Here is a 22,897-nt window from a genome sequence, read left to right on the forward strand (position 1 = left end):
TATACTGTACAGTCTGTTTGGAATGTATATAGATACAGAAGAAATATTTAGTTATTCATGTATAAACACACACACAGATATATATATATATAATATTCACATTGGGAAGTACAAATGTAGTATATAATTCATTTATAGAGAAAATAGGTAGTAATGAGTGAGCGATCAACTTCTTATGTGTGTATATACTTGAGAGTATAGATAGAAGTGAAAGTACTCATTACAAGAAATAGAGTTCTATTTGTTTAAAGCAAAAATTATTCACTTTACTACTCCTTCAGGTTATTCAACTTTATGCATTATATATAAATGAAAAACTTGGAGTAGCAAGAGAGTGAACTTTCAGCATCAGGTGAAGTGTGTGAGTGAAAGAGAGAAGTTTGCTTGGATTACTCTGTGAAAATATACTAATATGCATTATTGTCTAAGTCTAAAAAAAAAAAAAATTGTACAGAACGTGTCCACAATGTAAATGGGTGCAAAGAACATGTTGGTAAATTCTAAGATAGGGGACAGAAAAGCATTTATGAGGATATCTGCAGTTAATATTTTGCAGAGCAAATAACAGTCCCTAAGCTAGCCAGCTATCCATTTATTCATTCACATACACATATATATGTATATATATATATACTCTTTTACTTGTTTCAGTCATTTGACTGCGGCCATACTAGAGCACTGCCCTTAGTCGAGCAAATCAACCCCATGACTTATTCTTTGTAAGCCTAGTACTTATTCCATCGGTCTCTTTTACCGAACCACTAAGTTACAGGGACGTAAACGCACCAGCATTGATTGTCAAGCAATGTTGGGGGGACCAACACAGACACACAAACATATATATATATATATATACACATATATCCGACAGGATTCTTTCAGTTTCTGTCTACCAAACCACTCACAAGGCTTTGATCAGCCCAAAGCTATAGTAGAAGACACTTGCCCAAGGTGCCACACAGTGGAACTGAACCCGGAACCATGTGGTTGGTAAGCAAGCTACTTACCACACAGCCATATATATGTATGTATATGTATATATATATAACTGTTTTGACCAGACTGTCAGATGTTTCTGTACACTGCTGGTCACAATGCTCTTCTCATTATTATAGCTTTTGAGTGATGCCACCATACTGGATAGGTAAGCCAACATTACCCTTGAATGGAAAAACAACAGCAGTCAGCAGAGATAGATAAACATACTATTTGCATCATCAATGGAGAGATGTATATCTACAAAGAGTTGAACTCAACACTGTTAAGTTAACAACATATCCATTGCAGGGTTTCTTTAAATTTATATACTGCCAACAGAAATACAGCAATAAACATGGAGAAGGTATTACTTAGTTAATTGTAGACACTTTGGAAGACTACATCATTGCTCTGAGTGATTGTAGGGTGCAATCATATGACAAGGGTGCTGATATGATTGAAAGTACTATGATACTAAAGTTAAATGTTAACATTTACTGTTGAGTGGATTGGAGCAATGTGAAATTGTTTTGCTCAAGAACACAGTGCACTTCTGGTTTGGGAATTGAAACCATGGTCTTGTGATTGTAGGACTCTAATCACTAGGCCATGTACCTTCACATGCACACACACATACATATGCAAAGGTGTGCAGTGTGCAGTATGAAAAGGACAAAGACAAAATCAGGAAACTAAACTGACACAGCAATAAAAAAAGATTTAAGAATGAAGAGAGAAAGGAGAAATGGAATGTTTTAAGCCCACCATTTATGAAGAAAACAGGACAGACATTATGAACAGGACAATAAAATAATTCATCGCTCAACAAATTACAACATGGTTTTGAATACTTGAGGGATAATTGGGTTCGGCTGCTCTGCATTGATAAGGGGCAAATACCCTGAACTAGTCTGCAGATGCCAGACCAGCAAGGGGAAGTGGCTGACCTCCCCTGTTCAAAGGTTATAATGAACACAGGTTCGTGTGTCACATAGCTAGCTAGAGGCGATGGCCTCTTGGAGCTAATCAATGGCAGCATTTGTCCTATATTTCTGGACTGCTATATTAGCTTGGCGATAACTATTAATATTGAGCAGTGATTGATAGCTAGAAGTAGAGGTAGAATAAGATGATTAAAAATAAGAACAGGGACAGAACATAAAATCAAGATGTAGCCAGCTTTTGGATTTTAAATTTGACAGAAATGTAAATAGTCTTACAACTCAGATAGGACATGAAATGTGCAGGGAGTTCATGTAAGGAGAGCTAATTCTGCCAATTAATGCCAATGAATATGACTAGCAGTATTTTCATGTAACTAGGTCTTATGCCCATGTAACTGATGTCTGCCAATCTCGCAAAACATGTGTACATTATATAAAGCATTAATACTTACTATGTTTACTGTGTTATTTTCTATATGTGACGAGCTGATTGCATTCTAGCCTAATCTGGAGTTATATGGTCTAACCACACTGGGCATAAAAGTTGAGTGTAGAATAGACCTACTGAATGCACATGTTACCATTTGGTAACAGGTTGGGCCTTTTGATCAGCAGAATGTAAAGATTTTTAACTCAACAGTTCAACAGAAAAAGGGAGCAAAACAGGAAGTGAGAAGAAAAGTAATCTGTTTTCTGAGAAAAATAACAGCAGTCAGAAGAGATAGATAAACATACTATTTGTATCATCAATGGAGAGATGTATACCTAGAGAAAGTTGAACTCAACACTGTTAAGCTAACATATCCATCAAGTTTACAGGGCTGTTGTCAGTACTTAAAAAGAACACTGACTGAACCATTGAGAGGTAAACCATTCAGAAGTGGAAGAATCTGGTCTGTCATAAAAAAAAAAAGTAGGGAAAATCTAATTTTGGGGGCAATGTTTTATGATGGTACAGAACAAATAAGGAATGAGGAAGGAAAAAAATGTATTTATTGTTGGAGAATTTCATTCTCTGACAAAGAGTACAGCATGAAATGTAAGGCTTTCTTGCTTCCTAATAGCAAACTAATTTAATCCCATTTTAGAACTGTTTATACATGCTAATTACTGAAGCAAGCCACCACTAACTTCTTTAGGTGCAATGTTATCTCAGCTGATTAGCATAAATACTCAGACCATTTCCAGCCTCTGGTTTACAAATGTGCTATCTCCTGTCTCAGCCTTTTCTACAATTACTACTTCTATGGTGGTATGTTTTCTGGAGTTTGTTGGTCTTATCTCTCCTTTTGCATTAACCTCTACATTTCAGTCCTTCCACCCCAGAACTCCATCCCTGCAGATATTGACCTGCAACAGTTTCAGCAGAACATTAACAACAGCATCAATCTCACCGGTCTCACAGGACTTGAAAAAGGCTATAGTCTATGTTATTTTACCCCACCAGACCTAGCAAGTAATAAAATACAAAAAAAGGTTACTACTATTTAGGAGGTCAGGGTAGTTGTGAGTTAAGTATGTAGGTCAGTGATCACAGACACTTGCATAATACTAGTGACTGAATAGGAACTAAATGCTTAATATATCCCTCTGTTGTGGTTCATGGAAAAAGCACACAAATGCATATGTTCAGTACAACCTGTCTAAAGCATACAAAAATCGTTTACACATTAAGTACAAGCCAGTACTTATCACAGTGAAACTTCATATGTATATAAAACAGGTAAAAATGAACAGTACAAATAAAACATTCTAAGACTATGGTAGTTTATGTCAGTAAAAATTAATCAATAGTAGAGTGATGTTTTTAGTGTATTCAATCTTTCATTCAAACACTGATAAAGTTACATTGTTGCTACTCTGAGTTTCTTGCTTGTAAACATTAAATTGTTATCTGAATGAATGTACAAAAACAAAAGAAAAAAAACTGAGATTAGAGATAGTAAATGTGCAGCTTCAAACAAATTATATATACACACACATATATTGGCATTGTATAAAGCCACAACAGAAAGGCAATGTATTAGTACTATACTAGTTGATTGTACTGTAAGTCATTAACTTTGCTGAATAGTATTATTGTAGTAGGTCTGTATCGAGTTGAATTACAAATGCATTTCTCACATTTCGTTCCATCCTAAGATCAATGTTGTAACCAAAGCTTACAAATTTATGAAATTCATTGTAAAAATATAAGAACATATTATTAAATAATGTATTTAAGCTGATCTGTAATCCATTTGGTCCTTGGATCAATACCATTGGAAATATTTAATGTTCATAATTTAGAGGTGTCATTGACCAATAAGTTCTTTACCCACAGGTCATTTCTGATCCGGCAGGATCAAAAGTATTTCATCCATGATTCTCCTGCCTTTCTTTCACTCTTTCCCACAAAAAGATCAATTTGGCTGTGAATTCTAGCCGGTATAGTTCTAGGCCATTCCTAATTAAGCAGACCTATGATCACACACATTCCAGCTATATACACACCATCTTTTTGTATATCTTGGACACAATCTTATATGCTTTACTGTTTTCTTTTTAATATGGTAGAGTTGTGATTAGAGGGAGATTGGATTCCTATTTCTAGCACATCTAACACTGAGAGCCTTTGCTAGTTTGAAACAGATGAAGTTGACCAGCTGATACATAACTTCAGTGGTACAACACTTTAATTCATAGAAATAGATACATACTTTTCAGCAACCCAGTCTGCTGAGCTTTATGTAGGTACCACATAGTAGTAGTAGTAGTATAGCTTAATATGGACTGTAAAACATCTAATGTAAAGTTTTTTAATTATCCTTAAACTTTTTTGCATTTAAACTGGTCATATACAGCCTCTCACACTTACCTTACAGTGTCATTATAAAAATAAACAATCACATCATCAAAATCTTGAAGCTTCTAGATACTGCATGATTAATTAAAAACAATGTGAATAAATAAGCATTACATTTGACAGAGTAATCTGAATACTAAAGGGTTAATTAAATTTGGATGGTGAAAACAAGTGAGCTGTATGGTTGCATGATCTGCAAAAAATAGCAGCCAAATCTCCTTCAAAGACAACCTTACAGTCTTTTTTGTTTTTAAAGAAAAATGTATGTATTCTTAGACTTAAAACAGATAGTAAGGTTAGGGTTGGAATACCTTTGACCATAAATCTGTTGAATCAAGACTTAGGGCTGATCAACAAGACTTTAAATTTTCATCTTAATAAGAAAGTAGCAAAAAGTAAAAAAAAAAAAACAAAACAAAAAAAAATACACAACAAAATAACAAAAAAGAAACAAAAAAAAACTGTTAAAAAGTAATTAAAATCTCTTTAATTTCCTCTTTTAAATATTTAAATTCAAATATTAACATCTTGGAATATAAACAACACAGTCTATTCTTCAATTTTTTCTTTCTTTTTTCTTAAAATAACCACATTCTGGGATGGACACACACACAATCATTCACAAATGCAAAGCATATATTTCGTAATTATCTGGAATATCTGTTATAGACAGCAGTAAATACACCACTATATAATTCTCCTTAACTTACTTTAGTTTTATTAAAAAAAATAAAATTTGAACCTTTCCCCAAAACATGGGTTAATTGATAATAATTAAGTAAATTGACTTTAGTACATGATTACTGTTTTACTAGGTCAATTCCTGAGATGAAAGGCAAAGTTGACTACAGCAGAATTTGAACTCATACACACACTGCAAATCCACATCCCTTGATTTCTAAGCCAGGAATGAAGCCAGAAATTTTACTGGGGTGAACAGGGACAGTTGATTATATCAATCCTGGTATTTAACAGGTGGTTCACTGACCCCAGAAGAATAAAAGGCTAAAGCTGACCTCAGTGGGATATGAATGATCTCAGAAAAAAAAAAAGAAAAAAAAAAGAATAAAAACTGAATGGTTCAGGGTGAAGCCAAACCATTTTCCCTTAGACATAAGGGCCAGAAATTGATCCCTAGTAACTTGAGTGGTTACTTTACTTATTGACAATGAAAGGATGAAAGGCAAAGTTGACCTTAGAGAGATTTGATTTCAGAATGTAAAGAGCGGTAACAAATACCACAAGGTATTTTTTTTAATGCTCTAACAATTCTGCCAATCTGGTAACAACAATCTCAAAGAATGAATCTTGGAGAGTAAGGAATATAAAAAAAAATATTAAAAAACGTTTTTAAAATCACAGAAATCTCAATTTTTCCAAAGCCTTCTCCTTTGATCCAGTCACACCATTGAATACATGTGTTTGTATGTACATACATTCATGTGTATTATATATCTGTGTGTGTGTGTGTGCATTTGAAAGACAAAGGAGGAGGTGTGGTAAACAGATATTATACATCATAAGTAAGAAGTAAAATTAGGAGATCAATGGATGAAGGAAGGATAAACCAACCTACCAAGTTTACAAGAATGCATAGCTTTCTTAGAGATTCAGGTTTCAACAACCAATTTCAAAGACGAGCAAGTTTGGTTCATGTTTTATACATTACTCTAAGTAACTGGAAACTCCTCACTCCCATATACAGACACACACATACACACCAGATCACACAGAATTCCAATCTGCTTTTTTTCTTTTCTAAGTTTTATCCTTTCTTCTTCATTGTTCTCTTTACCTCTAACTGACAACACTACTAGCATTGCCAAAATGACTTGGAGTGAATTCTTACACAGACACCAGGCCAGCCTTGCAAGACCTCAGTTGGTGGGAAGGACGGGAGGAGTGAAATGAAATGCAAGCTATTCTTATATTTGTTTCAGTCATTAGACTGAGGACGTGCTGGGGTACCACCTTGAAGAATTTTAGTCAAACAAATTGACCCCAGTATTTATTCTTTAAACCTGGTATCTTATTCTGCCAGTCCCTTTTGCCAAACTGTTAAATTACAGGGACATAAATACACTACCACCAGTTGTCAAGTGGTGGTATGGGAAAGACAGACACACACTATATATATATATATATGATGAGCTTCTTTCAGTTTCCAACAACCAAATCTATTCAAAAGGCTTTGGTTGGTCTGAGGTTGTAGTAGAAGACACTTGCTTAAGATATCATGTAGTGGTACTGAACCCAGAACCATGTGGTTGGGAAGCAAGCTACTTACCACACAGCTGCACCATCCTCCATGCATTCCTTAAGAACATTAATGTTGTCTGTGCCATACTTCACTGACTTCCCACCACACCTATGATAATAATTTCTGAAGTCTAAAATTTTGTGTACAAGGTATAGTTAATTAAATCCATCTCTAGTACTCAAATGGTACTTTGTTTAATTGACCCTTTCTGCTAGAAAGTTGAAAGGCAAAGTCCACTTCAACAAGATTCAAAGTCAGAACCTGAAAGGATGCAATTATTAACCTTGGACATTTTGTTGTTCTGTCGATTCTACCGATCCATCTCTACTCTGCAATCAACCAACCTGTTATGATATTATTACTGATATCTTACAAATGACAGTGTGATGAAGAGGTTCTGTGTGAAATTCCTGTCAGTTTTTGTTTCAATAGTTAAACCTCTTCACAGTTCAGTCAAACAATTCTTTCATATGCACATGGTCACCCAGACTTATGAGACTGTGTGCTGTGTGCCTAAATATATACCCTGTGACAATTGTCACAATTCAACCCTTTGAAATTTATATCATAAATGAGATATGCTAAAATACAATCTTGAAACCTTCCCTTCATAAGTCACAAGTGTGGGTGGGTCACAGAATGTAACTTATAGCAATATATGTAGGTGTGTGTGTATGTATGTATGCATGTGTGTGTGTGTATATATATATATATATATATACACACACACATGCCACACCTGGAACCTACCCTGTGTTGGCTGTATGGTACATGTGTATATATTTGTGCATGTGTGTGTACTCACACACTCTCACACATACAGTATAATGCCAACAAATAACTGTGATCTCAATACCAAATACCCAGTCATTCCTGGTGTCCTACTTGATATACCTAAATTCTAATGAATCCTGTAACTGATATATATGTATGTATGTGTATATCATCATCATCATCGTCGTTTAACGTCCGTTCTCCATGCTAGCATGGGTTGGACGGTTCGACCGGGGTTCTGGGAAGCCAGAAGGCTGCACCAGGCTCCAGTCTAATCTGGCAATGTTTCTACAGCTGGATGCCCTTCCTAACGCCAACCACTCCGTGAGTGTAGTGGGTGCTTTTTACGTGCCACCTGCACAGGTGCCAGGCGGGGCTGGCAACGGCCACGGTCAGATTGGTGTATTTTATGTGCCACCGGCACGGAAGCCAGTCGAGGGGGGTTGGCATGGGTGCCTGTCGTACGGTTGCATTGGAGTATTTTACGTGCCACGGCATATATATATATATATACACACATACACAATATAAAACTGTACCTACAGGTTAGGGTAGGGAGGTTGGTTGGTACTGCAAATTAACCCAGTAAAGCAATCAAGTTTCAAAGCAGTGTTCCTACTTTTTAAGCAACTACCCTTTATCTAGACAAGATGAGTCATTCACTTCTCTGTAGGTTGTAAACACAGTATCTAGCTACCCAGTAAGATCCTAAAGTCTTGGCTGTGGGTACAGTGCAGTGCTGGTGGGCAAAATATAAACCGATAATCCTACACAATTGATTACCTGACATTTTACCATCTAAACCCTCTTAACTCTATTATTTTATTGTTACATTTATAACAAAAATAAAGAAAGAAAGAAGAAAAAGTGGGATGACTTTGTTTTTTTTTTTTTACATTGGATTTTCTTTTTGTTATTTGTTTGTAGGGAGAGTGGGAGTTTCTCTTACTTTTTTTCTTTGTCTTTTTTCTTTTTACAAAATTGTTTCTCTCTCACTGGCATAGCAAATAAGTAGGGTGGCGATGATGATGATGATGATGATAATGTTGGTGATGATGATAATATTAGTGATGATAATGATGATGATTAACAGAGGGAAAAATATTTTTATGGACCTTTTTTTTTAGCGGGAGTGGTGTACTGAAAAAAAATATGGGGTAGGGGAACAAAACAGGCGGTTAAAAAAGGTTCCATCACAATATCATATCCTCATCACTGTCGTCATGATATGTTATGTTGTGTTCATCTTCCATGACCAGCAGACCTTCATCATCACCATCATCTATTTGAGGCACCTGCAAGAAAATAAATAAATTAATAAATAATTGTGGAAATGGGACAATAATCAGGTGGTACATGTAAAGCAATTCTGATATATACAATAGACAAAAACATCTAACTAAAATAAGTCAGAGACCATGGTCCAGGAAAGAAATGGTAAATGCTTTTATTTTTCATTCCCTTCGAGAATTTATCCCTAATTAGTGGTTTGGACTTTAGCTGTTCTTTCTAGTGTAAAGGATTCCTATGATGGAAACCTCTTAATGTGTTTAAATGTACACTGTATTTTATATATATATATATATATATATATATATATATATATATATATATATATCTATATAATTTAGAGAAAAACCTCTATTAAGCAATTCAATAGTGAAAGACGTTATTCACACCATATACAAAAAATTGAATATACTACAAAAAACATTATTTTAAAAATCAATAAAGTACATAATAAATAAATATTAAATGAAAAATATAAAACTGTTCCAGAAAATACTCTTTATGATATAAATAAGGCCTCTAAATTAATCATGATGAAATATAAGCTAGATAATAAAACTGAAACTTATGTACCTATGCACCCTAGAATTACTTTAAAAGATCATAAGGATAACTTTTATTCTGACCCAAAATTTAGACTTATTTGTCCATGTAAATCAGATCTAGGTAAATTAAGTAAGATCATTTTAGATAAATGTAGTGTCTGGAAGAATGGTTGGTTGGTCACTGTTTGTAGGTCTTCAGTCATAGTTTGGCTTAATAGGGCTAACCTTGAGCTAAGCAATAAGATCAGTTACAAGCATAAAGGAATAGATATCAGATAGCAGAGGAAGAATGTACTGGTGTTGACCCCCTCTCTGTCTGTCTCTCTCTCTCTGATAGAAGTCAGCAGTGTTCAGATCTGGAAATGATGTGTGTGTGTGTGTGGATGGGGTTTAGACATTGTGTATCTAGGATTATATCCATTATACTGCACCCTAGTAGCCTTTGTTTAGGATAAGAAGGTACTTTTAAGGTAAGTTTCACTGCTATTCCTAGAAAGTTGATTAAATGAACTTAATTACCTTAAACTTTGGACTAGTACTAATGATACTTTAAAATGGTTTAATGATACTAACGATAAAAATAGATATAAATTCATTCAAATAGATATAGATAATTATTATTCTTCTATTAATGAGATTGTACTCAATAAGGCCCTAATTTATGCAATGAATAAGGTAGGAATGACTTATGATGAAGTTAATGTAGTTAAAACGGCTAGGAAATTGTTGATTAGATATAATAAATTGTGGGCTATGAAGGATACAAGGGACTATTTTGATATACCTATGGGGGCAACTGATTTAGTAGGTATTTATTGATTGTTGGAACTTCAATTAGAAAAATTAAAGTTGGAGGGTGGTTTATATAGGGATGACCTTTTATTACTAAGAATTGCATCAATAGAACACTAGAATTATATAAGAAACTATATAGCTTTTTAAAAGATCTGGATTAAGTATTACTATATATAATGAGAACTATAATGTTAATTATTTAGATGCTAATTTTAATTTAATAACAGGTAAAACCCAACCATTCCATAAAATTAATGAAAACCTTAGATACATTAATGTTAATAGTAATCATCCACCCTCAATTAAGAAATCGTTGATAGATAATATAGGTAAAAGAATATTGTTGCTTTCTTCTAATTTTGAGATTTTCCAAAAACATACACCTTATTATAATGAAGCACTGCGGAAGGCGGGATATAATGATAATATTAAATTCGTTAATAATTGTAAATATAATTATAATATAAAAGATTATAATATAAATGATTCCTATATTTTTTATAATAATAAACCTAATGTTAAGAATTATAAGTTTTATTTAGGTAATTATGGTCTTAATAATAGGTATTATGATAATACAAAACATGTATATTATAATAGACTAAAAAAACAAGATTAGATTTAATTCGTTTAATGATAATAATAAATTTAATAATATAAAGAATAAATATAATAATATAAATAATAACAAAATTTGGTTAATTATTCCTTATGGGGCTCAAGTTAAAACAAACATTAAAGAGATTTTAAATTTAATTGAAGTATTCATTAGAGATAATAACAAATATAACATTTTTTCTAGTAATAATTTTGGAGTTGGTTATACTACTAATAATGTTGGTAACATTATTTATACTACTAATAATGTTGGTAACATTATTTCTTCTTTTAATAAATTTAAGCTGAATAAGTTTTACAAAAACAAATCAAATAATTATTCCAATAATAATAATAATAAAGACCAGAAATATAAATAAATGTAATTGTAGAGATAAGTCTACATGTAAATTTAACAATAAATGTAATTTGGATGATGTAGTTTATAAATGTGTAGTGACTTTGATTGATGATAATAATAGGAATGGTTATAATTTAAACACGATTTGCATAGGGCTGACTGCTAATAAAATAAAATTAAAGGTGGCTCAACACATGAATTCTTTTAAGAATAGAAAATTAATTAATTCTACTGGCCTTAGTAAATATATATGGGAACTAAAATCTAAATGTATTAAGTACAATTTAAATTGGGAGATAGTTTGTAAGGCAAAATCTTATCAAATAGGTAGTAATTTTTGTTTGTTTATGTACTAATGAATTTAAGGAAATATTATTAGGTAATAATAAAAAATTAATTATCTAGATGAGCAAAAAATTAAATGTAGACATAAGTTAAATTACTTATATAATAAGTTTAGCTAATTGTGTGTGTGTGTGTGTGTGTGTGTGTGTGTGTGTATCTATATATATATATACATATAAATAAACCCTATTTTATCTTACTAATTGTTGTAGTTATAATTTGTAGCAGTATAATGTGTAGAAATTAGCATGAGATTATATAGTGTATATTACATAATTAGAATAATTACATAATAAATACATAAATTAATAAATATAGATTAAGTTATAGTAATTTAACATAATTTATGTATAGTATGTATTTTAGTTTTAAATTATATAGACTTTAAAATTTTCCAGTAAATGGTATATTACAGTTGTTTTCTTATTCTCACTGCTAAAATTCATTTTTGTCATTTTCACAACTAAAATGCATATTTCTATCTATTTATTCTATAATTTTTATTTACACCACATTTTCACGTGATAAATTTCTTATAAACGCTAAGTCCTATGTTTTATGTTTAAAATTTTAGTTAACAGAATTTCTTCGATAAGATAAGTTATGATTTTATTTTAAGAAATAGTTAAATTTTATTCAATTATTTATTGTTAAAACATGTATTAAGTTAAGATACGTACATTTATTTTATTATTCTTATTATTATTTTAGACCTGATGAGTGACTATATTTTTAAGCAGAATTAATTTTAAATCGATTTTATTATTATCGATTTGAAGATATAGCCATGAAACGCACGTAGTCCATTTACTATTTATTTATTGTTTATGTACTTTATTGATTTTTAGAATAATGTTTTTTATAGTATATTTAATTTTTTTCTCTATGGTGTGAATAACGTCTTTCACTATTAAATTGCTTAATAGAGGTTTTTTCTATAAATTATATACAAATATTATATATTGTGAAATTTGATTTTAGAATTGCTAAATTGAATTTTTCCTTGTAAGTTTGGAATTATATTCCCTACTATTATTATTATAATTTTATATTTATAACTAATGTTTATCATTGTATTTAACTCTCAATTTCGTTAGTTATGGAACTTAGAGGTAAATTAGAATTGCTAGTTTGGAATTCATCTTTGATGGATATTCCTATACCATCTAGAAAAGAATATATTTTGAAACTTATTAATAATATTAAAGATTTTATTAATAGGATTAAATGGAAAGCCTACTATAATAATTGTAACATATCTAATATTAACGATGTAGAGAATAATAATTATATCAATTCAAAATTTAAATCTAGAAAGGAACCCCCTTATAATAGGGAAATACAGGTTTTAGAGGATAATATTGGGAAGGTGGTGAAAAATATTAAATTTCATAAATACCCAAATAGACATAATGAATATTTAAGAAATCTAGCTATTAGAATAAGAGAAATGTGAAATATGGAAGGAATTATAGTACAATCAGATAAAACTAGGAACAAGTATAAAGTAGACGTTAAATTATATGATAAACTTTTAGAGAAAGAAATAAAGATAAAATATATAATAAATAATACTTACATTAATGTATCGTGCTTTAACTGTTCGATTTCTGGTGAAGATATTTTTTATATTTTCCTTCATAATTTGCCTGATTATATATAAAAAAAATCTAAGTTGTAGAATTAAATCAGAAATGTAGGAAATTTATCAGACACTAAGAAAATTACATTTATAATATACATATTATACATACACATATAAATCACCTGTGCGTGTACCACGTATAAATCACTTGTGCTGGTGCCACATAAAAGGCACTCTTGCTGGCGGCATAAAAAGCACACAGTACACTCTGTAAAGAGGCTAGTGTTAGGAAGATGTATCCAGCCATAAAAACCATGCCAAAACAGACAATTGTTGCAGCTTGCCTGCTCCTGTCAAACTATTCAACCTATGCCAGCATGGAAAACGAACATTAAGTAGTGATGATACATCCATCTACTGTGTGGTTTCCTGTTAACCAGCTGGAAGGATTCATAAGACACAAGAGACTGAGGCAACATTGCATGGATTCAGTGACATAGTTACTAAAAAAATAAAATATGGAGCAGGCTTCCTCACAACTGCCTTGCAAGTTCATAGCAATCACTTCAATGTATTGGCAAAAATAAACCCTGCTAAAAAAAAAAAAGAAAAAAAAACCCACTGAAATATACACTATATGATAGCTGTTGACATATATTTCTTTATTAGCCACACAGGACTTCACACAGACAGGACAAATTACAAGTTAGAGCTTTTTATGGGGGAAGAAAGAAAAAAAATAGGGGGGGGGGCACAGGTTTTCGATCAAAAGGGATCGTAAAAGGAAAGAAAAGAAAAAAATGATCAATAGGGATCGTATATCACAGAAATGTCATGATATAAAGTGTAAAGGGGGAAACAGATGAGATTTATCCGTGGAAAGAAAAGCCTACGGAAAAGACCACGGTAACCTCGGTCAATAATGTTAACACATTTATTTGCAAGTAAGTAACTCTCTATTTTAGCTGTTGACATATTAAAAGGCACCAGTGACATATAAAAGACATCCAGTACACTCTGGAGTGGTTGGCATTAGGAAGGACATCAAGCCGTAGAAAACAAGCCAAAACTGACTGGAGCTTGGTGCAACACTGGCTTACCAGCTCCAGTTAGTTTTCTTAGTTGTCACCCAACTTTCGATATGGAGAGTTCAGCAGTCAAAGATTATCATAGAAATGAGTACGTGTTTGAATTTGGCCAAAAGGAAAGAGAAAAACCACATGCACTTCAACGAGTGGAAAATGGGTGTACAATAACAGTAACAACAATAACTTTTTAAAACAGAAATAAGTTTAAAAAAAAAAAAAGAAATAAACATGAAAGAAATGAAATGAGAGCTTACTTTTGTTCTGGTTTCATAAGTATTTTCAGTAAGACAGCAATAATAATGATACTGAAGGTAACACTGGTAACAATAATTAATATGTGATAATTGCTTGATGCCACAGAAACTTGCTTTTTGGGTGACTGGTCAGAACTGAAATGTAAAAGTAAAGTTGTTATAATATATATGTCTGAACACATTTATGTCTGTGTGGATGTTAGCATGGAAAGGTTACCCCCCACCCCCACACACACAAGAAGAAACCCAAATGATTTTACATATATATCTACACACACACACACAAATGTAGAGGAATTATGGATTCTAAAACATTTACCTAAAAAACAGAGACTCAGATAATAACATTTCTGAGAATATTTCTCGATTCAGAGTATAGAATTATTTCCCTTACGACTTTGTACAAAAGTCTCTGACCAAATTATTTTCTAATTTTATTTTCAACTAAATTATTATCTCACATTGATTTTAATTTTGCGATTTAAACAAATTAAGCAACTAATGGTGGATCTCTTTTAATAACTGAGAACCTCCTTGGTAGACAGTTAGTTATACCCATTTTGTCTATATACATGAAAATATGTCTGAATATATATCTGTATGTTTTTCTAGTGGTGAATAGGCAACTATTTAAGTAACCCTTTTTAAAGTTCTCTTAGGACAACTGGAGGAGAGAAAGTGTTATCCTCAAAATGGAGACCTAACCTGAATGCTTGTCACAGAGTGGATTTGGATTTCCACTAAGGCACCCAAGGGTCATGAGGTGGACAAAAGACTACATCTATCACACAGATAGTTCAGATTAGGTGAATCTTGATCAAACAGACTTATGATCTAAAGCATTTCTACTGTAGAACAAATTATATTTTTAGAGTTATCTGGGGTTATTTAGTGTATTCTCTTTTTTGTTAGAGAATAACAGAATGGTCATCATTCAACCTATGTTTTCTATGCTGGCATAGGCTGGAGGGTTGACAGCATCTGGTGAGCTACAAAGGCTTCATTGTGCTCCATGTCAACTTTGATATGGTTTCTAGAGCTGGATGTCTTTTCTAATGCCAAGCATCTAACAAAGTGTACAGAAAAGTGGACAGAAAAAAAAAAAAAACCTGGGAGAAAGGTAATTGCTCTTTCAACTATGTGTTATTGGTGGTATCTCAAAGGATGGAGACATGATTTTTATGCCAGGAACAAGCAGAGATATCTTGCTATAAAGAAGACAGATGGTAACTCTTGCATTTATATGAATGGGTGGAAATATCTGGGAATAAGGTAGTGATGAAGTGGTAAAGTAAAACCTTGAAGAAGCAAGAGATGATATGTAAGACAGTTATAAGTGTGAGGAGAGAGTGCCAGATGGTTAGAGATAGGGGTAGAAAATGTTAATTGAAAGAGATTTTGCTGGTATTTCTAACAACTCAAAAAGCCACATGGAGGTTCTCTCATAGGTCCCTATCTTAGTATATGTATGTGTGTGTGTATAGAGAATTAGAAGTTAATAACTTTCATCTATTAAACACCATAAAGCTAGAGCTAGGCACTAGTCCTGAAATGAAGAGTGAGCCATTCAGAATCTAAGGGAGATGAGGTATGTGTGAAGGGTGGAAGGTCGGTTTGATACATTTATAAATAGAAACAATAGCTGGAGACACTACTTACTTATTGTAATGAGGGCAGGCTAATTTGGAATGCCAATAAAACAGAAAGACACATTCGTTTGATTCATATACAAAGGTAGGATTCTCCTGTAAATTAAAATAAATGAAACACAGGTAAAAAAAAAAGTGACACAAAATTTAAAACAAATTATACACAAAACATCAAATTCCCCCTACCCTCAAAAACTTCTGGCCCTGTGCCAAAATTTGAAACTTTTTATTATTTTTACTACAACTACTGTTATTATTATTATTATTAAGGCAGTGTGCTGGTAGAATTATTAGCATACTGGACTATCCAAGTCCAGATGCTGCCAAGGTTGACTTTATCTTTCAACCTTTCGGGGTGGATGAAATAAGTACCAGTTATGTACTGGGACTGATGTAATTGACTAGCCCTCTCCCCTAAAATTTCAGGCTTTGTGCCTTTAGTACACCAGACAAAATGCTTAGCAGTGTTTCTTCTACCTTTACATTGCTGAGCTCAAACGCTACCCAGGATGACTTTACTTTTCATCCTTTGGAATGAAGGGAAAATAAGTAGCAATTGAGCAATGTGGCCACGATATTCAATTAACTGCTTCCTCTAAAATTACAAGCCTTGTTCCAAAATTTGAAACCATTATTGCTGTGATTATTATTATTATAAAGATTGTAAGCTAGTACAATCATTAGCACAGTGGACAAAATGATTAGCAGCATTTCATCTGTCTTGATGTTCTGAGTTCAAATGCCACCAAAGTTGACTTTGCCTTTCATCCTTTTGGGAATCAATGAAGTAAATACCAGTTGAATCCTGGGGTTGATGTAATTGACCATCCTCCTCCCACAAAATTTCAAGCCTTGTGTCTTTAGTAGAAAGGATTATTATCATTACTACTACTACTACCACTACTAAGGTGACAACTGGCAGAATCTTTAGTACACCAGATGAAACAGCATTTCTTCCAGCTTTATGTTCTGAGCTCCACTGCTGCTGAGGTTTACTTTGCTTTTCATAATTTTTTTTTTTGGGGGGGGGATGATAAAATAAATACCAGTTGAGCACTGGGGTCAATGTATTCAATTACCTCCACCCCACAAATATCTGGCCTTCTGCCAAAATTTGAAACTGTGACCCGCTGGTCTTTTGGACTGGTACACCAATGACAAATTACCTTGAATCTCTTTAGTAGTGTGGCCAGCCTGCTGACGAGCTATGTTTTAGGTAATCCACTTCCCAAAGAAGGTTGCCCGTGCCTAGACAATATGGTCGTTCAAGCTGCTAGAAATAACAGCCAACTCTACCTCAAACCACATATGATGTTTATTAGACAGAAGTGAAACTCTTGACTTACCTGAGATGCTAAACGGGTGCAAAAGAACTCAAATACACTGACGATATTTTTAGATGGGTTTGAGTGACATTTCTCAGGTGAAGTAATTTCAAGGTCCATGTAATCAGCTGGAAATTATCGATAAACAAAGATTAAGTAGGATTGAACAATAACAATAAAATATAGCTGTGTAATTAAGAAGTTTGCTTTATGATAACACTGTTTCTGGTTCCATTCCACAATGTAGCATCTTGAGCAAGTGCTATGCTACCATGTATGAGACCCTACAATAAGTGTATTTAGTGTACAAATGTACCCCCTGGGGCACTTTTCCTCAGTCATAGAAAGTGAATTGGCAGAGTCATTAGAGTGTTGGCTAAAATGCTTTGTGGGATTTCTGGCTCCTTGTATTCTTAGTTCAAACCCAGCTGAGGCCAACTTTGCCCTTCATCCTTTTTAAGTATTAAAGGCAAATACAAAAAGTACAAGCTAAGTACAATCGCTGTCTTCCACTTATATTTGCCCTTTCAAGTGCCAGTGCCACCTAAAAAGCACCCATGCTGGTGCTACATAAATGCACCTGTGCTGGAGGCACATGGAAGGCACCCAGCACATTCTGTTAAGTAGTTGTCATTAGGAAGGGCATCCAATTGTAGAAACTCTACCTCAATAGACAGCTGGAGTTCGGACAGCTGCCTGCTAGCCAGCTTCACGTTAAACTGTCCAACCCATGCCAACATGAAAAGCGGGTGTTAAATGATGACGACAATTCTTTATCCACATTAAGCTTTACCACATGCCAGGGTACATATGGGGTGGGTGAGGGCTTTTAAAACCTATGCCCTGAATTAAATAGTCAAATATGAGTGAAATTAGGTAGTGAAATAAGCTTGGGAGGGAGCAGTTCATGTTCTTAAATGATAGATTTAATCTACTGCTCAGTTTAACACTACCAACTGGCTTTCCAATGCTCTTGATAGTTTACTCTGTGGCAAACATTTGAGTCAGGTCTCTGGTCTGACAATTTTTTTTCCTTTTCCTCCCATCCATCTCAGAAGCACTAGAACAGGCTATGGATGCTGTCTTTCCTGTTCTAAGTCATACAAATTATATTAAAAAAAAAAAAAAGACAGTAACAAAAATAAATCATTTTCAGAGTTGTTAAATTACGAATTAAAAGCAGTTCTAGTAAAGAACACAATGTTACAGACCAGGCGAGACAACTTGCCTTGGACTCACTGAGAATGGTAGATACTGACATGTTACTATCATTATGCCTTATTATCAATACCATGTACTCTGGTCATCTTGAAACAAAGTGAATCACTGGCCTGGGACTTATATGCAAAATAGAGTTAAGGTTAAAATAGAGTGAAGTCTATTTTCTGATGTGCTGCAGCAGAGCACATGTGAAAGAAAAGAAAATCCAGGGAAAGCTCCCTCCATGATACTGAATGTTAAAGAACACCAAGTGTTATATTTGTTAGGTAACTATTGTATATAGTCCTATGACAAGAAAAGTGAGTAAATATAATGATGTGTGTGTGTGTGTCACAAAGCTTTCATGTGCCTCTTCAACAGTTTAATTGCTATAAATAGGTACAGGCGTGGCTGTATGGTTAAGAAGCTTGCTTCCCAACCATGTGGTCTCAGGTTCAGTTCCACTACACAGCACCTTGGACATACACTACCGTCAGAAATTAATTAGCACCCTTGATTTGCTCTTCACTCAAGGTATGTGCTGTCACCTAGTGGCCATATCTCGAACTATTGCTTTGTTGCAAGTTCACTGTTGCGCAGAACGATGACGTAACTTTGTTTGCAGAGCAGTTTGCGAGTCTACAGCCTTATGATGTTGACATAGCAGTGCAACAACAACTTGGAGTGCGGATGCAGACAAATCTTCCTTTGTTTAATAGATATAGGTAGCGCCTCGCAAGGACCGAAATCACACCATACTAAGTTTTCTCATCGCGTAAGACGTTTTGAACAGCTCATAGGTTAATTGATTTAACCTATTTAATGTACAAATTTGAGAAGTGCTAATTAATTTCTGACGCAAGTGTATGTCTCCTAACAGCTCAAGCCTACGTAGACTTTGTGAGTGAATTTGGTAGACAGGGATTGAAAGAAATCCATCATATATATATTTGCATGAGTTTGTGCACTCTTTTCCTGACATCATGGGATGCTTGTAAAACAAACAGCACTGTCATTTGTTTCCATTTTTCTGAGAAAAACGTGTGCACTGTGGAAAAAAAATCATCTTACTTGCAAACAAGTGATAGTTGGTGACAGGAAAGGCATTTGGCCATAGAAAATCTGCCTCAATAAATTTCATCTGATACATTGAAACATGGAAAAGTGAACGTTGAATGATGATGATGATGAATGTTAGTGAAATAAGTGCACTAACAAAATATGATGAATAAATAGTCTACACTGTCAAGTGTTTGTCATTTGGAAGGGCATCCAGCTGTAAAAACCATGCCAAAACTGACCTCTCTACAATGATGATGAAATAATCTGAATATTACTAATATTGGCTATACTGAGCTCTCAGAACTTCAATGTTTATATGGCTATATTTTGATTAGGTAAACTAAAGGAATGAAATGGTTATTTATCAAACTTCTGTCTGATAAATGATCAAGATATTTTCAATACACCATGAAACAAAAATATGGTCTATTTTAATAATTACTTTTATCAGAAGGGACGGTACCAACATCACCCAAAATATCATGTGAAGACATGGAAATAAACTCACAATCTCTCTCACAGATAGACACACACACACACTGGGCTTCAGTACAGTTTCCCTTCAATCAATTTTATTCACAAGGTATTCGCCAGCTCAAGCCTTACAGAAAACAACTACTCAAGTGGGATGAGACCTGAAACCACAGGACTTCAACCATACAGCCATAACTGCAACTTAAAATGTTGAATTCAAAATAATAATAATAATAAAAAAGTGAACTAATAAAATAACGTATTTTCTTATCAAACCGATATTTGAAACAGAGCAAAAGGTTTTAAGATACAAAATAATGATGGTAAAAATTGTAACAAGAGGTTAAAATTTGATATAAGATAATAAAAACAAACTTATTGTATACAGTGCTCAGGTGTACTACATACTCAGGTGTAGTTAATAGAATAATGCACAAGAAGCGAAGAGTGAATGAATTAAAAAAGGGGCAGGAGCCATCACATGTACTCTATTAGTAAATTTCAGGAAGCATAGAATGCTTTAAAAAGGATACTGTATTATAGCCCTGGATGTGGCATTAGGTACATTGGCATGAAAATAAATTTAAAGAAATAACAGATTTCCCAATTCCAATTTCAAGAAAACTCAAGAGAGAATTGCAACTTCATGAATGTAAAAGGTAATTCAAGCAGGAGCTCCTGCTTGAATTACCTTTTACATTCATGAAGAGGGTGGGAGCTGAAAGGTTAAAAACTGATTAACAAATACCTACCATCCATATAGAAACGTTTTTTAGTAGCACTACCAAGATTTTTATAATAAGAACTGTCCCCTTTTTTGCGCTGGCACACAGCTGCATTTTTACATGTGTCACTTCCTTCATTTTCATCATCTGGGTAAAGCTTTCCGTCAAAGCTTATGTCATAGTAGAATTTCTCAGTGCCCCTTGTCTCTTCAACACGGAATGTTCTGTTGAAATAAATGACATTCAGTTAACAGTTTAACTACTTGGTAGAGGAATGAGCAGAGAAAAAAAAAGAAAAAAAAGCAAGTTATCAAATTATGGAATGGAAACAATACAAGAATATTACTACAGTGGTTAGAGCATTGGTCTCACAATCATGAGGTAGTAAGTTTGATTCTCAGACCAGGCTGAGTGTTGTGTTCTTGAAAAAGACACTTTATTTCACATTGATCCAGTTCACTCAGCTGTAGAAATGATTTGTGATAAGGCAGCAAGCTGGCAGAAATGTTAGCGCTCCGGGCAAAATGCTTAGCGGTATTTCATCTGCCGCTATGTTCTGAGGTCAAATTCCGCCGAGGTCGACTTTGCCTTTCATCCTTTCAGGGTTGATTAAATAAGTACCAGTTACACACTGGGGTCAATATAATTGACAATCTGTTTGTCTGTCCTTGTTTATCCCCTCTGTGTGTAGCCCCTTGTGGATAGTAAAGAAATAAAACCTGATTTGTGACGTTACTGGTGCCAAGCTGTATCAGCCTTTGCCTTTCCCTCAGATAACATCAGTGGCATGGAGAGGGAAGGTTGATATGCATGGGCAACTGCTGGTCTTCCATAAACAAGCTTGCCCAGGCTTGTACCTTGGCAGGTAATTTTCTAGATGCAATCCCATGGTCATTCATGACCAAAGGGGGTCTTTTTAATTTTGTTATGTTGAATTCTTTACCCAGATTACGCTTTTCCACATGAAAAAGCTTTTCAAAGATATCATGGCATTAAATAGCTAACTGAATTTCCAAACAAACTGGACACTCAACTCATTATGTTTATTCATCTGTTACTGTTGCTGGGTTACATGTAGGCCACGTCGAGCAGACTTGTAACATAGACTACACACATATACACATGCATAAAAACCCAAGTGATTCATGAAATACATACACCCATGTGTAATCATCAGATAACATCCATTTTCTCATGCTTGCATGGATCAGATGGAGTTCATTTGAGGTAAGTTTTCTCTGGTCAGATGCTCTTCCAGTTGCCAACTCCACCTGTTTCCAAGCAAAGTAATATTTCCCTATGGCTAAAAATGTTGACACAGAATATTGGAAATTAATGTCACTGCTTATATGATTTTGACAATCATTTTTAGGTCCTGGCAGGATATAAAGGTAGGGTGTTCTGGGCTATTAACACTGTTGGATTCCAGACAAATACCGAAATTCTTTAGGTGTAGAAAATCCTGGTTTCATGACAGTAAAACTGTTTTGTGGGTTTAGTACTTCTTCTTCATCCTTCTCATATGCTCTCTATACTGATTATTCATCCCCTAACCATAATTTTATTTACTTTTTGTTTCCTCCTGATGAGTATAAAAAAGAAAAAAACAATGTCAAGAAGACAATGTGAAAGTGCACCTTTAATGCAAGTCTGATGAAGTGCCACTTTAATGTCTAAAACCACAAATATTGCATAAATTTTCACTTGGAATTTTTGTGCAAACTGGCATTGCAAGCAGAGTTGGAACAGAAACAATTGTAGCTGACTACAAAGGATGAGTTAAAGTATTTCTTTGTCTTAT

General features: G+C 33.8%; 1 protein-coding gene across 2 annotated transcripts in view; it reads right to left on the reverse strand.

The window, feature by feature from the left end:
• Positions 1–8,874: 8,874 nt before the first annotated feature.
• LOC115215633 (cation-independent mannose-6-phosphate receptor) overlaps positions 8,875–22,897 on the reverse strand; it is a 161,033-nt gene continuing 147,010 nt past the window's right edge. For both annotated transcript variants that reach the window (XM_029784884.2, XM_036505949.1), the window contains exons 39-44: positions 21,124–21,320; positions 17,657–17,763; positions 16,321–16,406; positions 14,662–14,796; positions 13,314–13,383; positions 8,875–9,096 (exon numbers count right to left, since the gene is read on the reverse strand). In XM_029784884.2, coding sequence (XP_029640744.1) covers positions 8,995–9,096; positions 13,314–13,383; positions 14,662–14,796; positions 16,321–16,406; positions 17,657–17,763; positions 21,124–21,320 — 697 coding nt within the window. In that variant the 3' untranslated portion in view covers positions 8,875–8,994. The remainder of the gene's footprint in view (positions 9,097–13,313; positions 13,384–14,661; positions 14,797–16,320; positions 16,407–17,656; positions 17,764–21,123; positions 21,321–22,897) is intronic.

The sequence above is a fragment of the Octopus sinensis genome, linkage group LG9 (assembly GCF_006345805.1).
Source record: "Octopus sinensis linkage group LG9, ASM634580v1, whole genome shotgun sequence".
Lineage (NCBI taxonomy): Eukaryota > Metazoa > Mollusca > Cephalopoda > Octopoda > Octopodidae > Octopus > Octopus sinensis.